General features: G+C 35.4%; 1 protein-coding gene across 1 annotated transcript in view; it reads right to left on the bottom strand.

Moving 5' to 3' along the window:
• The window catches only part of SPATA16 (spermatogenesis associated 16), a gene marked incomplete at its 3' end in the record, with an annotated part of 230265 nt that overhangs the window by 161099 nt on the left and 50943 nt on the right, over positions 1-18223 (bottom strand). Inside the window, exon 2 of the mRNA XM_084232360.1 lies at positions 13114-13259. Coding sequence (XP_084088486.1) covers positions 13114-13259 — 146 coding nt within the window. The remainder of the gene's footprint in view (positions 1-13113; positions 13260-18223) is intronic.

Here is an 18223-nt window from a genome sequence, read left to right as displayed (position 1 = left end):
TAACAAGGTAGCCTGATATAATTTCATGGATGCTCAAAAAGACATGAACCCCCAGGGCCAGACACAAATGAGTTTTTCACTCACAGCAATAACAGTAGTAGTACTATTTCCCTGAGCTATAATACTCAGATAGCAATGCAAAGAAGGCCAGCTGACAACTTTCATATGTAGTAGGTTGCATTACAGGAGAGGAATTCTGAACTGAGACAATGTAAATTTTTATAACTGACTATAAGTATGCCTTTTTTAGTTCTAGGGTAAAATATTATCCCCATGTTTTAAGTCTATAAGCATTTTTTCCCTCTATGTGTCAAATACCTTGATAGAGTAAACATGAAATGAATTCCCATTTATTTTTCATCTACATTGTAATCCAAAGACTGTCTAGTAAACACTGTTAGTAAATCACTTGGTCAGTTCTCCCAACAAAATAGTCTTTAAGTAATACAGTATATCAACCTGTCTTTTGACATTTTCATTTTTTGTTCTTGACATTTCTCTTAAAAGAGGAATACAGGTTGACCCTATTATCTTTCTTTAGAGTCTGTGAACCAAATTCCGGCTATCAGTTCTCTTGTAGAAAAGCCATCAGGACTCAGAAGCCAAAGATGTAGATGTAAGCCCTATTCATCTCTCTGTATAATACTGAGGGGGAGGTGGGTGGAGTAGTGGCAGAGGTAGTTCAAGAACAGCATGAAAATACCACGTTTTTTTTCTATTTTCTATGTCTCTTAGGTGGGATGTATTTTAGAAAGATGACTTTGAAAGGTACAGTTAATAAATTGCCCTCTGTTGTAACCTACCAGAAATTACTTATGATTCATTCAGCAACAATTATTGAGTGTAAATTTTGTTTCAGACACTGTACATATTCGAAAGAGCCAGAATAGTGGATACATAATTACACTAATATTTTGAGTAGTCCTATTGTATAGAAATGTCTACTTATAGTCTATTGTTTTGCTATATTGGTTTCAATGGACAATTATGTAAGAATCTTTAAAATGAAACGAAATTATAGTAGATTCTGCTATATAGTTTCACTAGATAATAAAATGGGATATATACATATATATATATGAATCTAGAGGAATTTTTGATAACAAAATTAAAACCATTTGTTTATTATCAAATATTAAAAGTATTAAAAACATTTTTAGAGGTTAATAAATGGCATTCAGATAAAATTTTTTTTTACCTACTTTAAAGCTCTCTGTAACTCATCTGTCAAAGGAGAAATATTTAGGTAAATTCTTTTGCCTTATGAAGCAGTTGGACTTCTGTCAATTGTCTGTGATCTTCTTTTGCTGAGTTAACAGGATTAGCAGGATTGCAGCACAATGGGCACAGTGTTTATGTATACAGTGTACAACTTGGCTAAATAATGAAATTATATGCTGTAGCTTTCAAGTTTAATGAAAATTTGAGTTGAAAATATATTTTGATTATGGATAAAGTCTTCAGTGTTGGATTCAGTAGTTATAGACAAAAATACCATTATTCAAAATGATTCCAGTTAGGGAGGTCTACTAATCACTGATACTATGAATGGGAAATTAGTGGTTTCTCTTTAGAATACAAAGGATATTTTTGTTTATTAAGCTTTTCTTCATTAACAAAGATTACTAAATCTTCAGTTTTGACAATCTCTTTTCTTTGCATTATTAAGAGTAATAATGATGTGTCTATATATCCTTGGGAATCTGCAGGTCACACTAACAAAGATTAACAAAGATTACTAAATTAACAAAGATTACTAAATCTCCAGTTTTGACAACCTATTTTCTTTGCCTCAAAACTGAAGTACTGAGTTGCAACCTGTTGTGACTTTTACCAAAGAAAGTATCATATTGGAAATAAATAATTTTTCAGATATTTTAAAAATTGCTGCTATTTCTGTGAATGATAGCAACAAATATTGTGCCTCTTTCATTTAAAAAATCTATGTTAGGGCCTCCCCTGGTGGTGCAGCGGTTGAGCGCTGGGCTGCGAAGCTGCCCGCAGCCTCTGCAGCACCGGTTCGATCCCCGGCCGCCGGCGAGGGTCCCATATGGCACGCAGACCTCTCCTGCTGCCTGCTGCTCCCCTCAGTAGTGTATTTCTTCATCAGTCTGCCTGTTCTGTTCCCCGCTTTGGCTCTGGTGAATTCTCTCACCCACCTGAGTTTCTGACTGTACCCAGTGCTTGTATAAATAAATAAATAAATCTTTAAAAAAAATCTATGTTAAATACTATGCTATAAATGAAAGTACTAGCATAGAGTGAGGGGCGGAGCAACATGGCGGCGAGGAGACGCTGCGAGTAAGATCTCCCATTAAAAAAAGTTAATAGGGAGGAAAAGCGGCAGGTCCCAGTGAGAACTGGGACACGGAAGATAAACGGACGACTCCAGCAAACTGCCCGAAGAAGAAAGTTGCCATAAAAGAGGACGAGAAGGGAGGGAAGCGCAGAACCCTGCTCCCCTCCCCCGCCCACAGAGGCGGCACTCTCCGACCGGCAGAGACGAGGGAAACAACAAACCAAAACGCCCAACAAGAAAAACGGATGCAGCAAGTGGGACTGTGAGTGGAAAGGAACTATTTCAGCCACCACACCCCGTGAACGGGAGCTGAGGCGAACCCTGCAGGATCCGCCACGGAGGTGAGCTCCAGGCGCCATTAAAGAGAGCCCCGCCCCCCAGGAGGAGACCAGCACCAGCACACAGCCCCGGCCGCCCGGTAAGCTTGCGCGAAAGCGGCGCTCGGATTGCAGCTGCCCAGGGCCCTGCGCCTGCGACCTAGGCTTGCGGGGAGACGGCGGAGGCCCTCCCTGAGTGAGCAGGAACAAGGTGCCCAGGCAGGGGAGCGGGATTCAAAAGGCGCCATTCCCGCGCCACTGATCTGGGCTACAGCCCGCGTCCTGGAACTGAGGGCTTTGGAACTGAGACCCAGGCGGAGGCCCTCCCTGAGTGAGCAGGAACAAGGCGCCCAGGCAGGGGAGCGGGATTCAAAAGGCGCCATTCCCGCGCCACTGATCTGGGCTACAGCCCGCATCCTGGAACTGAGGGCTTTGGAACTGAGACCCGGGGCACGAAATTAGGGGCGTGGGTTCCCCACGACGGTGGGGCACAAGGCAGACACAGCACCCCAAAGCCGTTGAGGTGTACCCTACCATCCCCGCTCTGCTCCCTGTCCCACGGGGTGGAAAATCAGCTCCCCAAGGGCTCTAGGAGAGATCTCTGGTGCCACCTAGTGACTTGACCCCAGCACAGGCTACTGAAGGAGCTAGTGGCCAGCTGGGGAGTTAGCCCACACCGGGCCCCTTCTGAACAAGTAGTCTGAGCCCACAGGGAGAGCGAGCACCCACAGCCGGGGCAGACCAGGCGCGCAGAATAGTGTGCCTGAGACCAGAAGCGCAGGGAGTGTGTCCCACATCACCATTTTAGAACAGGGACATTTCTTCAGTAAAGACTACCTGCAGAAGGCTTCCTCAGGAGCCAGAGGTGAGCAGGGGAAGTTCGCCCACGCCAGACCCCCTCTGGCCTGCAGTCCAAGCCCAGAGGGGAGCAGGAACCCACCGCCGGGGCAGACCAGGCGCACAGGGGAGTGTGTCCCCACATCGGCATTTTAGAACAGGGACCTTTCTCCAGTAAAGGCTGCTTGAAACTGACAGATGACTCCTGGAAGAACCAGAGGGGAACAGAGAAGCCCACCCAAGATGCTGGCAAGTCCCAACAACACAGTATCCCAACGCATACGGCAAATTAGAAAACAGACAGTAGGGAGGAGAAGAACCACACGCAACCTAGCAACTCTCCAGAGAAAAAGCACACCACAAAAAGAAAGCCAGCCCCCAGATTGCAACGACAATAACTTGGAAGAATTTCTGAGCCTTCCAGAAAGAGAATTTAAAATTGCCGTGATTAAAAAACTGACAGAAGTCATAAAGGAAAACAATGATAAGGGAAAAATAATCAACGATCAGAAGAATGCAATTGAGTCCCTAGAGAGGGAAAACAATGGTCAGAAGAAAGAAATTGAGTCCCTAAAGAGGGAAGTAAAAGAAATGCAGGAGATCAAAGAATTAATGGAAGAACTAAAGAATTCTGGGAAAAGCAATGAAAGCAGAATAGATGAAATGGAAGAACGAATAAGTAATCTTGAAGACACAGAAATAAAAAGAACCAAAACAGAGAAGGAAAGAGAAGTACGAAGGAAAAAGAACGAAGAAAGACTTCGGGAACTATCTGACTCCATGAGGAAAGGAAATATAAGAGTTATAGGAATACCAGAAGAAGAGGAGAGAGATGTAGGAACAGAGAAAATATTCAAAGAGATAATTGAAGAGAACTTCCCAAATGTGAAGAAGGAGCTGAAAATTGATATACAAGAAGCAAGAAGAACACCAAACTTCCACGACGAAAGAAAAAATACAGCAAGACACATAATAGTAAAGCTCCCAAGAATCCAGGACAAGGAAAAAATAATGAAGCTGGCAAGAGGGAAGAAACAGATAACATTCAAAGGAAAACCAATCAGGCTGACATCAGACTTCTCCGAAGAAACACTACGGGCAAGGAGAGAGTGGAGGGACATAGTCAACAGACTCCAAGAAAACAGATGCCAACCAAGAATACTCTATCCCGCAAAGCTCTCCTTCCTCTTTGAAGAAAGAATATGGACCTTCCCAGACAAACAGAAACTCCGGAATTTCATTGCAACTAAACCCCCACTCCAAAAAATACTACAAGGAGTCCTAAAGCCAGAACCTCAGAGCGACGAATAACAATGAAAGAAGGCCAAAAAAAAAAAAGTTATTAAAAGAATAAATAAATAAAATCAAAGGAAAGACAAACACAATGGCAAATACAGATGTTAACATATCAATATTAACTCTAAATGTAAATGGACTAAACTCTTCAATAAAAAGACACAGAGTTGCAGCCTGGATTAAGAAACAAAACCCAACCTTTTGCTGTCTCCAGGAAACACATTTAGCTACAAAAGATAAAAATAGGCTCAAAGTTAAAGGATGGAAAACAATCCTACAAGCAAATGGACCAAAAAAGAAAGCAGGAACAGCTATACTTATATCAGATAAAACAGATTTCAAACTCAAAAAGATAAAAAGAGACCCCAATGGTCACTACATTATGATCAAGGGGACAATACTTCAAGAAGAAATAACACTCATTAACATATACTCACCAAATGAAGGAGCACCAAAATATATCAGACAACTGTTGTCCTCTCTGAAAACAGACATCAGAGAAAACACATACGTAGTGGGAGACTTCAACACACCACTATCAACAATGGATAGATCAACAAGACAAAAAATAAGTAAAGAAACCAAAGCTCTAAATAAAGACCTAGAGCAATTGGGCTTAACAGACATCTATAGAACACTAAACCCCAAAAAAACGGAGTACACATTTTTCTCAAGCGCACACGGATCATTCTCCAGGATCGATCACATACTGGGGCACAAGACAAACATCAACAGATACACCAAGATTGAAATCATATCAACCATCTTTTCTGACCATGAAGGCATCAAACTAGAAATAAACCATAAAAAGAAGGCAAGGAACTTTCCTACCTCATGGAGATTAAAAACCACACTACTGGAAGACCATTGGACTAATGAGGAGATCAAAGAAGAAATTAAAAAATTTTTTGAATTGAACGACAAGGAGGACACCAATATCCTAAATGTATGGGATGCAGCAAAAGCAGTAATAAGAGGAAAATATATAGCAATAGAAGCTCACATCAAGAAACAAGAAAGAACGCAAAGAAACAACCTAATCTCGAAGCTCAAAGATCTAGAAAAAGAACAACAAGAAAACCCCAAAACCAGTAGAAGAAAAGAAATAATAAAAACCAAAGCAGAAATAAATGAAATTGAAACTAAAAAAACAATCCAAAAGATCAATGAAACCAAGAGCTGGTTCTTTGAAAAAATCAATAAAATAGACAACCCCCTAGCCAGGCTCACAAAGGAAAAAAGGGAGAAAGCACAAATAAACAGGATCATCAATGAAAGAGGAGAAATCACAACGGACACAGCAGAAATCAAAAGAATAATCAGTAACTACTATGAACAGTTATATGGAAACAAGTTCAACAATCTAGAGGAGATGGACAAATTCCTACAACTCTACAATCACCCAAAGCTAGATAAAGAAGAAATAGAACACCTAAACAGACCAATTACAATTAGCGAAATTGAAATGGTAATCAAAAACCTCCCCAAAAACAAAAGCCCAGGACCTGATGGATTTACAAATGAATTCTACCAAACATTCAGAGACGAATTAGTGCCTATCCTTCACAAACTCTTCCAAAAAATTGAGAAGGAAGGGACAATACCAAACACGTTCTATGAAGCCAACATTACACTAATACCAAAACCGAACAAGGACAACACAAAAAAGGAAAACTACAGGCCAATCTCCCTAATGAACACTGATGCAAAAATCCTCAATAAAATTTTAGCTATCAGAATCCAACAATGTATCCATAAGATAATTCACCACGACCAAGTTGGATTCATTCCAGGGGCACAAGGATGGTTTAACATCCGAAAATCAATCAACGTTATCCAACACATCAACAAAAAGAAATATAAAAACCATATGATAATATCAATAGATGCTGAGAAAGCTTTCGACAAAGTGCAACACCCATTCATGATAAAAGCCCTTGAAGTTCTTGGGATACAAGGAACATACCTCAACATCATAAAGGCCATCTATGACAAGCCAACAGCCAGTATCATTCTCAATGGTGAAAAGCTGAAAGCAATTCCATTAAGATCTGGAAGAAGACAAGGATGTCCACTCTCACCATTGCTTTTCAATATAATACTGGAAGTCCTAGCCAGGGCAATAAGACAAGAGAAAGACATCCAAGGAATCCAAATAGGAAAAGAAGAAGTCAAACTATCACTATTTGCAGACGATATGATATTATACATAGAGAACCCCAAAAACTCCACAGAAAAGCTAATTCAACTCATCAATCAGTTCAGTAAAGTGGCAGGATACAAAATCAACACGCAAAAGTCAGTAGCCTTCCTATACACAAACAATAAATCTGAAGAAGAAGAAATCAAAAAGACCATCCCTTTTGTTATTGAAACAAAAAAAATCAAATATTTGGGAATAAATCTAACAAAAGAGGTAAAGGACCTATACAAAGAAAACTATAAAACACTGTTAAAAGAAATAGAAGAAGACACAAAGAAATGGAGAGACATCCCATGCTCATGGATTGGAAGAATAAACATTATTAAAATGGCCATCCTTCCAAAAGCAATATACAGATTCAATGCTATTCCAATCAAAATTTCAATGTCATTCTTCAAAGAAATAGAACAATTATTGATGAAATTCATATGGAATCACAAAAAACCCCGAATAGCCAAAGCTCTCCTGAAAAAAAAAGAAGGGAATGGAGGCATCAGACTCCCAGACTTCAAACTATACTACAAAGCCATAATCATCAAAACTGCATGGTATTGGAACAAGAACAGACATACAGACCAATGGAATCGAATAGAAAATCCAGAAATAAACCCACAGATTTATGGTCAACTAATCTTTGACAAAGGAGCAAAGACTATGCATTGGAGCAAAGAAAGTTTGTTCAATAAATGGTGCTGGGAAAACTGGGTCGCTACATGCAAAAGAATGAAGCTTGACCACCACCTCACACCATACACAAAAATCAACTCAAAATGGATTAAAGAACTAGACATAAGACCTGAAACCATAAAATATATAGAAGGAAATATAGGCGAAACACTACGTGATTTGCACATCAAAGACATCTTTACAGACACATCACCCAAAGCAGTGATAGTGAAGGCAAAGATAAACAGCTGGGACTACATCAAATTAAAGAGCTTTTACACAGCAAAAGAGACAATAACAAAAACAAAGAGAAACCCCACCAACTGGGAGAACATTTTTGCACCCAACACTAATGATAAAGGACTGATCACAAATATCTGCAAAGAGCTGATGAGACTCAACAACAACAAAGAAAATAATCCAGTCAAAAAATGGGCAGAAGAGCTTAAAAGAAACTTCTCTGAAGAGGAAATGCAAATGGCCAACAGGCATATGAAAAAATGTTCAACATCACTTGTCATCAGGGAAATGCAAATCAAAACTACCATGAGATACCATCTTACACCAGTGAGAATGGCACATATTAAAAAAACTAGCAACAACAAATGTTGGCAAGGGTGTGGAGAAAAAGGAACTCTTCTGCACTGTTGGTGGGAGTGCAAACTGGTCCAACCACTGTGGAAAGCTGTGTGGAGATTTCTGGACCTACTAAACATAGAGCTTCCATATGACCCAGCAATTCCACTCCTAGGTATTTACCCAAAGGACACAGAAACATCAATTCCAAAGAACACCTGCACCCCTATGTTTATAGCAGCACTGTTTACAATAGCTAAGCTTTGGAAACAACCCAAATGCCCAAAAATAGATGACTGGATCAAGAAGATGTGGTACATATATACCATGGAATATTACTCAGCATTCAAAAAAGATAAACACATGCAATTTGCTGCAACATGGATGGCGCTGGAAGGGATCATGCTCAGCGAAATAAGCCAAAAAGAAAAAGAAAAATACCGGATGGTCTCACTCATAGCAGGAATCTAGAAAACTTAAATAATGGACCAGGAAAATGAATAACTATAAGAAAGTGAAAATCAAAATCAACAAAAAACTATGAACCAGAGACACTTTTAGGGGGGCGGGGGCGGGAGGGGAGGGATTGGGGTCAGAATGGGGGGCTGCAATTGTATGGGGAATATAACAATAAAATTTATTAAAAAAAAAAAAAGAAAGTACTAGCATAATTGTGAAAAATTTAAAAAAAATATATATATATTTAGTCAACCATAACCAAATTGAAACTTGCAATAGTTAAACTATGAGAGGCCTACAAAGGAGATGGAAAAAAAACCAAAATATTTTGAGGACGAGTTCTACAATGGTAAGAAAATGTAAAACATTTGAATAAATCAGAAAGAGGTGAGTTTTGAGCTGCACTTTGAAATGGTCTCATTTAGGGAATAGAGGTAGAAAATCTAAACCAGAAGAGAGTGGCCTTCAAACAACTTCGTGATAGAGGATGTTAAACCATATTAAAAACTGCCATCTAAATTTGCTTGCTTAAGATATAAATTGATCATAGCAGAAGGTAGGAGCCTATTAAAAATCTGTTCATTAGTTAAATATTTAATTTTATGGAATAATTGCTAATGCTTCAGGGTTTACTAAGCAAGCACAGATGTGAACATTTCTAAAAAGACAGTCACTGCAACTATTCTAAAGAAAGATGGGAGATAGAAAAGCTGGGAGGCCTCTTAGGATGCTATCAACTGGTATAGTGGTTCTCAAAGTGTGACCTGCAGATTCCCAAGGATATATAGACACATCATTATTACTCTAAATAATCATCTTAACATATTATTTTCCTTATTCACTGTGTTGACATTTGCATAATATTGCAAAAGTCATGGTAGGTAAAATGATGGTTTCTTTGCAGGAATCATGCCATTGATAATAGAGTGTTGTTTACCATTACCATTAACCCCCCCAAGTATTAATCCCAGTCCTTTTCTTTTAATATTTGGCATGACATGGTGGGGAATATGTACAAAGCACAACTTTGCTGCCTACCAAATTATGATGGCTGTTTCAAGGTAAAACACTTGTGCCATTGTTTGCACTTGTGAACTGATTTATCTCTGCTTCCATGATAAACCATGTTTTGCTTGGAACAATGACTAATAAACTATGATTATCAGACTTGGAATTTGGCAGGCATGCCTCAAAAATGAAATAAGTGTGCTTGTCACTTAAAGGAACACAGCTGACAGTATTTACTGTCAGTGATAAAAGTTTCAACTTTCAAGCAAAAATTTGAATTTTGGAAAACTTCTACCTGTCACTTTGAGCTTGACAGTCACCCAGGGCTTAAAGACTCTTCTGATGAGATTGGTGATTGTAACAAATACGATTTTTAAATTCTACTCTTATATTATAGAAATTTGCATAAAATGGTGAACCAATATTTCCCAAATAACCAATTTATGATATTACTAATTCATGCATAAGTAAACAATCCATGCAATGTGTAAGAAAGAACAATGGCTTTTTATATTATAGACTGTTGTAGAATCTGTATGTAATTAATCTTTAAGAAACTACCGCTTTAAGTATTGATGCAGTTTCAGAGAAGAATAGTCAAGATTATCTGGAAAGTCTCTTTCATTTCTAGCTGTATGTCTTATATCAGCCCAAATTTTCTTCATATACTTCAACCACATTGCATCAGACTGAATATAGACTCAGATATAAAAACCCAGTTTTCTTTTATCATGTCAGACATTAGAGAGATTTGCAAAAATGCAAAATAATGCTCCTATTCTTGTGCTGTTTTGAAAATAGTTGTTTTTCATTAAATATGTATTTATTTTAACACAATGTTTGTAACTGTTACTTTTAGTTGATTAAATAACTAAATATTTTTAATTCTACACTTTAACTCATCATGTAGTAAATATTTTTACATATAACTCATCTAAAACAGAAACTGGATAGGATCCTCAATATTATTTAAAAATATACTGGGGTCATAAGAACAAAGTTTAAGGTTGTCTGTACAAGTAAATTGCCATAATTTCTATGAAGGCTCCAAGTGTAAGAATAAAGAGGAAAAGGTATAAGAGACATACTTGTTTAATAAATTCAGCTAAATAGACACATCCTAGGGAGACATACACAAGGCCAGCTGATACCTGAAAAAAATGTTCATCATCACTTGTCATCAGGGAATTGCAAATCAAAACCACAATGCACTGTTACCTCATATTTGTGAGCACGGCCCATATCAAAAAGACCAGTAATGAGTATTGGTCTGGATGTTGAGAAACTGGACCTCTCAAATATTTATGGTAGGAATGTAGACTGCCCCAACCCAATGGATAACAGAGGTTCCTCAAAACATTAAAAGCACATCTACTCTATGATCCACCAATCCCATCCCTAGATATCTACCTGAAGAATAGAAAAATACTGATTTGAAGGTATGTGCACTCTTGCATTCATTGCAGCACTATGTACTAAGTCACATACTATTTGCCAAATTCTGGAAACAACCTAAATGATCAAGGATAGATAAGTATTTTATTAAAAATGTGGTTTATATCACACAACAAATTACTACTCAGCTCTAAAAAACATAAGCCTTTCCATTTGTGTTGACATGGATGGAACTGGAAGGGATTATGCTGACTAAAATAAGTCAGAAGGAGAAAGACAAATACCAGATGATTACACTCATATGTGGAACATAGAGAAAGAAAACAAAGTACTAAAACTACACAACTGAAATCTGATTGGAGATTTGCAGTCACCAGAAGGTGAGGTTAGGGCTAGGGGGCAACTGTGGGAAGGGCCCAGTGGACTATGGTGGAGGACTCTGGATGCCTTAGAGTTTTGTGTGTTGTAATATACATCTCAAGAGGCGTGACCCTTTACCTGTGAATCATATACAGTGTTGTAAACCAATATTACCACAACTGAAAAATAATACACACAGAAAAACATTAAAACAAAACGAAAAGAAGTGATATGCATCATTGGAATCTTTACAATTATGCATATCAAATTATATTTATATGACAGGAAAATAGTTATAGTCAGGTTTCTATTCTGGACAAGTTACTAATAATGAGATATCAGTCTTATGAAGTTGAAAATATCTACTGATAACAGTAGCATTTGTTTGATAAGTAAGCAGCACAGAGTTGAATATATTTGGCTGGTGAGTTTAGACATCACTTTTGGTTGAAGTAAAAAATGTTATCCATATTTGTCACTGTTGATATGTTTTTAGAAGTAAATATTTTCATAGTTGTTTCCAGAGTCTTTGTATCACTTATTTTAAATGGTAGTATTTAGCTCATTAATTTAAAAATGTACATTTCCTGAATTTAAAACCAGAAAGTTATGGTTCTTGTACTCTTCTAGATGACAAAATATGCACTTATTTTTATCAGAAGCAAAGTTACATGATGGTTTCAAGCTAATTTTTGTGTTAACAAATCTCCTAAAGATATGCAGTAGACCTCACATTTACATAAAATTAAAGGATGTTCAGCAAATGCAAATAAATGCAAAAAAGGAATATTTAAATTTTGATCCATGATTAGTATCAACCATAACAATGTGGTAATAATACAAAAGCAAAATTTTGCACTCAGTGTATAACTAACAGTTACAAGCTATTTATAGACTGAGTACCCTGATTAATTAATTTATTTTGAGAAATGTATTTATTGATTATATTTCAGGCTCTTTTTAAATCTGAGATCTTTAAAAACATTTTAATATTAGAATCATATGCATTGACTTCTGCAGCTCTGCAATATGACAACCCCAACAAAATGATTTATTTCAGTTGGTGCATTATTAATTGTATGAATTGACTGTTTAACCTCTATTGATTTGCATTTCTTACTTAATGTTCATCTTAGAAACAGTAGCAAAAGTTATTTTACAATAGAAGGAAAAGAATACAAAAATTAATCCTACCATAATAGGGAAGATCATTTTACACTTTACCATTACATATCCTTCCCTCAATAATTTTCAAGGTCTTGAAAGAGCACTCTTCATTTTAAAACATAAGTTTCTAAGTCTAAAATAGTGAACCTATTAAAGTTAATCCTTGCATCCTCAGGAACTATAACATCTTTCTGTCTCTTACATTTGGATTATAAGTGAATTTTAAAATTCATTTTCATTACTTATTTTTGTAACACTGAATTGAGTTTTGACATAACCCCCTTAATTTATTCACTCCCTTTCTTCACTTAGTAATTTGTTACTACAATAATCTGACTTTATATTCTGCCCTACATTATGAATAATTGTTTATGTATCTATTTCTTCCATTATGTTTTGAGATGACCTTTGTGGCTTCTATGAGTGCCCAGTTTAACATAAATTAAGCATAAAGAAATATGTCTTTGTTTTTATTTAAATAGATAAAATATGGCAAGAACACTTGCAGTTTAATTAATACTTCATTTTACCTGTGTGCATGATTCAGTGCAAGGTCAGGCTTCCTCATCCGCAGATAGCATGTAACAAGCTTTGTCTCAATGAAACTTGCCACGCTTGCTATATCTTCAGCAGAAGCTTCAAATGGTTTTCCCAGAGCTGCCCCTTTGCTGCAAAGCTTTAAAAAATATAATACTTTATGCTACAACATAGATGAAACCTGCAAACATTATGCTAAGTGAAAGAAGTCTGTCACAAAAGACATATTATTTGATTCCCTTTATATGAAAGATCTAGAATAGGAAAATCCATAGAGATGATAGGTTAGTGGTTGCCAGGGGCTCGGAAATAGGAGTAATGGATAGTGACTGCTTATGGCTTCTTTTGGGGCCATGAAAATCTTCTAAAATTAGATATTTGTGATCATTGCCTAACTGAATAGATGAAAAAGCCCTGAATTATACACTTAAAAGTGTAGTAAAGAAATTAAGTCAACAATCATTGAAAAAAATACATAATACTTTAAATTTCTCAATCTGGGCATATCATTGATCTTTTAGAAAAGCAAGACATAGATACACATATTTCTGATAAACTACAAGTAAAATATTAATATTTTGATTGTAAATTAAATAAATTGTTCCTGTTCACTATTATGTGACTATAATATAAAATAAGTAACACATTTTACTGTAAAATGCTTCCTGAAGATATTTTAAGAGTATGATATATTTTAAAGGGGTCCCATTTGCTAGAAATGTCTGTTTTAAAAATAAAGCACACAATAAGCAAAGATATTAACAGAAAGCCAGGTATAAATCATATTAAATACCAGTGCTTTTATGAAAACCCAGCTGAGCAATGATGTAGCACACTATCAAGTTTGATTTAATATAATAAGGAGTATCGGAAGTAAACTCCTAGGAGCCATTAACATGATCAGTGATTAATTTGAGTCTGAATCATATTCTCTAGGATGTTATTGAAAGAAAAGAAGTGAAAATTTATTAGAATTTATTGGCAGAGACCACAGTATCTGAAAAACATGGCAAGAAAGTGGAATTCTTAATAAAAATTCCAGGAAGCCAATGGTTTCTGGGCACCATAGATAAACCGTAGAGGAAGAAAATAATTAATGTTTTTGAGAACCCCAAACATTAAAAAATGTCAGTAATGTGACTTTGAGCTTTCTGCTGTTCCATGGAATTAGAACTTGTGTTTTGTGAAAATTTGGGATATCTGCCTTTCTGCTCTTTTCTATTTCCAGCTGTGCATTTATTGGGGAAAATTTTCTCACCTGGTATAGTAATATTTGGAATTAATACTTCCTTTTATATACCTTGCTGTAAAATTTCTTATATTCTGAATCCTGTTTGTTTAAATGATCTAGTTTAAACTAATTTTTCTTTTAAAGATTAAGATTGACTTATCTTGTCCATTATCATTATCATCAAATTTTTAAGTACAACTAGGTTGAGAATGACTGTATTGTATTCTAAAATGTATTACTTCTCTTAATTTTATCCAAAGACTATAACTTAGAATCTAAAGTCTATTTATTTTTATTTTAATTTTTTTAACAATCTATTTATTTATGCATACAAGAGCTGGTGTACAGACCAGAGGTGCAGGGGGTGAGAGGATTCACCAGAGACAGAGTAGGGAACAGAACAGGCAGACTGACTGAAGTACACTGCTGAGGGGAGCAGCAGGTGAGGCAGGAGAGGTCTGCTGCATCATGTGGGTTTCTCCCTGGCTGGCCGGGAATTGAACTCGTGCTGCATTGGCTATGGACAGTTTGATAGGTTGCGTCTTAACCCCTGTGCCATCAGGGAGAACCTCAGAATCTAAATTCTAGATGTTCAACACAACAGGTTTGAATTGCTATTTACTGGATGGCTTTGTCTTTTCTCTGGATAGTCTGTCAATTATGAGAATTCGTATAATTTAAAAACCTTTTCCAATTTGATGCTTGAAAAATGTTATTTATTTTGTTCAACCAATAAGTATTTAAGTATTTAGCACTCATTGCCAAACAAAATTGACTGCCTGTACATGTTATTTTACATTACATAGTTCTGTTTTCAAACTTTGGCTATTATTAGCTCTGTGTAAATTCCTATTTTTTAATTCCTTGCTTGTTACCAATATCATGTTAAACTTTCCCTATTAATTATAAGAGCTCTTTAGCATCCAATATCCAATCTCTTTTTTCTTTTTAATCCTTTTAATCCTTTTTTTGGTGACAACTATCTACACATGATCGAATATAAGAAGTTTTCCTCTCATATTACCATTTGGAAAAGAGTCAACTTTTATTCATGTTATAAGGATTCTCAGAGTACATATTATAAAACACATTTCTCAATTATTTGGAAATAAAAAGCAAGGACTCTCTTTGGATGACCTCAATGTTGAGTTTTTTTTTTTCAATGTTAAGTTTGGAAGCTTTTTAAAGATTACCTGATGATAATGGTGGTAAAAGAGTCAAAACATTTAACACTGATTTAGTAACTATTCCTAAATGTGTAACCTCAAAAATGTCAATGTAGTTTTAAACAGACCTTAAAATACAATTTTAGAAAGCACTGTTTAAACATTTAAACATTGCAGCTCAGACAGCATCTAATGTCTCCTATCAATCTGATCTCACAGGGCCAGGAAATACCTAAACAGTTTTTCAGAAAGAAAAAAAAAAGATTTGGGGGTGGCATAGCTCTTTATAAATCCCAAATGAGTGAAAAGCAAATGAGTATAAATAGTGCAGTTTTGTTACTATAGCATATGATTAAAATTCTAGATCTTTTTGACTCATTTTATCTTGTACATGAAAACAATGTATTTTCAAGTCTTAAATACCCAAACCTATACTCTTTCCATAAAATTTTATACAAACAAAGAGAGACAAAACAAAGCACACATTATATATGTTCTTTGCCATCCATCTGCTGTCTATGTTCTTCTCTAACATGATGTAAGAAACTAGTCTTTCACTAGTCTTTCCTAAACTAGGGAATAGTTTGGGAGTTAGCTTCCACGAGGAGATTCAAATCTGACATGGCAAGAGGAAGTCAACATTCACATTTAATATTATTAAAGGCTTTATTTATGAACACTGAGAAAAAGTGAAGAATAAATGCCTGATCTTCTGACAACTGCAATATTCTTTACATGAGATTCAAGATGATCAATTTTAACACACTAAAGAGAATACTTCCTGAAACCAAATTCTATTTCAGCAGTCAAAGACAAGGATAACTTTTCAATTCATATTAAAATGGTAAAACAGGCAACCTGCTGGTAGGTTTTGTGTATATTTGTGTTAATCTCGGCTTATGAATCAAGTTTTAAAAGATTGAAATTTTACGATTTTATCAAAGATTGCTTTATTTGTCCTTGCTGAAGTGGTATATCTTTGAAATAAGCTTTATAAAAAGACAAATGAAAATGAGAAGGGAATAAACTTTTAAAGTACTTTATATAGTATATTAGTGAGAAGACTGAATTAAGAAAAAATAGTATCAGGTGTGACTTTTTTATGTCAAAAGAAAGTTTACAATGTTTTTGAATGAAGCATGAGCATGGGAAAATTAAAACTATTTTAGAGAAGATGCAATGAAAACCTGTATTGGTATAGTTGCTTTGATGCATTCTATATTGAGATATTTCAGTAGTAAATAAGAATCATAAAATTAGAATCACAAAAAATTGCAATCATGTAAAAAATTATATTTTTTTACAAAATATATTTGATAAATTTCTAAAAGCAAGATGGTAAAACTTTTTTCCCCTAAAGTATCTCTAAGTTCTCTTAAGAAATAGTATCAAGCCTATTTTCAGAAATTGTGGCACAAAGGAATTTCAAAGTTTGTTTAAAAACATAAAAATACCAAAGAACACTATAATAGCAGAAATAATATTCAATATTACATTAAGGCTCCCATTATTAAAAGCTCAGCCACGAACTTGCTAGTATCGTCTCCCTGCTTAGAAAATTGTGTGATGAGTACCTGCTCTCTCTATTTCTGGAACATAATTTCGAATGATCCCTGAATATTAGGAAAGAGAAATGAATCTTGAAAATGTGTCATTATTTGAGTTAAAAGATATCTAAAAATAACTGTGTATCATCAATACAGTCAGCAACTTTTAAAGTCTTTATATTGTTTTTGGAAATTACAAAAAAAATCAATAACAAATGCTAAAGCTGGAGAGTTACTCATTATCCCGTCACTATGTATAATTGCCATTAATTTTTGGCACAATTCTTTTTATACTTTCAATTTTTTTGTTTCATAATAATATTGTATATTGTTTTTGCTTTCCTTTCACATGCTATGCTTCATTATATCTTTTCAATTAAAATCTATAACCTATTAATACATAGCTGTGTTACAATTACAGCTGAATATTTCAATATTCCCCTTTCAGCAAGTATTAGAGAGAAAATCAGCAAATATTTAGAAGATCTAAACAACATAACTAACAGGATCTAATTTACATACCCTTCAAAATACTCCAGCCAACAACAGAATACTTATTTTTTCCAAACATCCTTGAAAAAGTCACTGATATCAACAATTTCATGAGCCATAAAATAAATCTCAACAAATTAAAAAAAAAACAACAAAATCATTTATAGTGTATTCTCTGATTGTAATGGAATAAAAGTTCAAAAATTAAGAAAAAACCCAAAACATCCTCAATTAAAAACAATTAATAAGGCAAAACCCCCAAACCAACCAATTTAAAAGTGGGAAAAAGTCACAAAGAGACATTTCACTGAAGATGACAAACAGATGGCAAATAAACACACAAAAAGATGTTTAACATTATTAGTTATTAGAAAGATGCTAAATAAAACTATAATCTGTTATTACTGATACCTAAAAGAATGGTTAAAATGAAAATTAGCGACACCACCAAAAGCTGAGAATGGTGAGGAAATGAACCACTTACACATTCCTAGTAAAAATGAAAAATGGTACAGCTGGTAGAGAAAGCTATATGTCAATTTCTTTAAAAACTAAACATGCATCCACCATACAGTTCATGCGCAGCTCTGGAAATTATCCCAGATACATGAAGACATTGTTTTACACAGAATCCATACATGAATACTTACAGCCAGTTAATTCAAAC

Source organism: Talpa europaea, assembly GCF_964194135.1.
Source record: "Talpa europaea genome assembly, chromosome: 4".
NCBI classification, from domain to species: Eukaryota; Metazoa; Chordata; class Mammalia; order Eulipotyphla; family Talpidae; genus Talpa; species Talpa europaea.
This window is presented reverse-complemented; position numbering and strand designations above follow the sequence as displayed.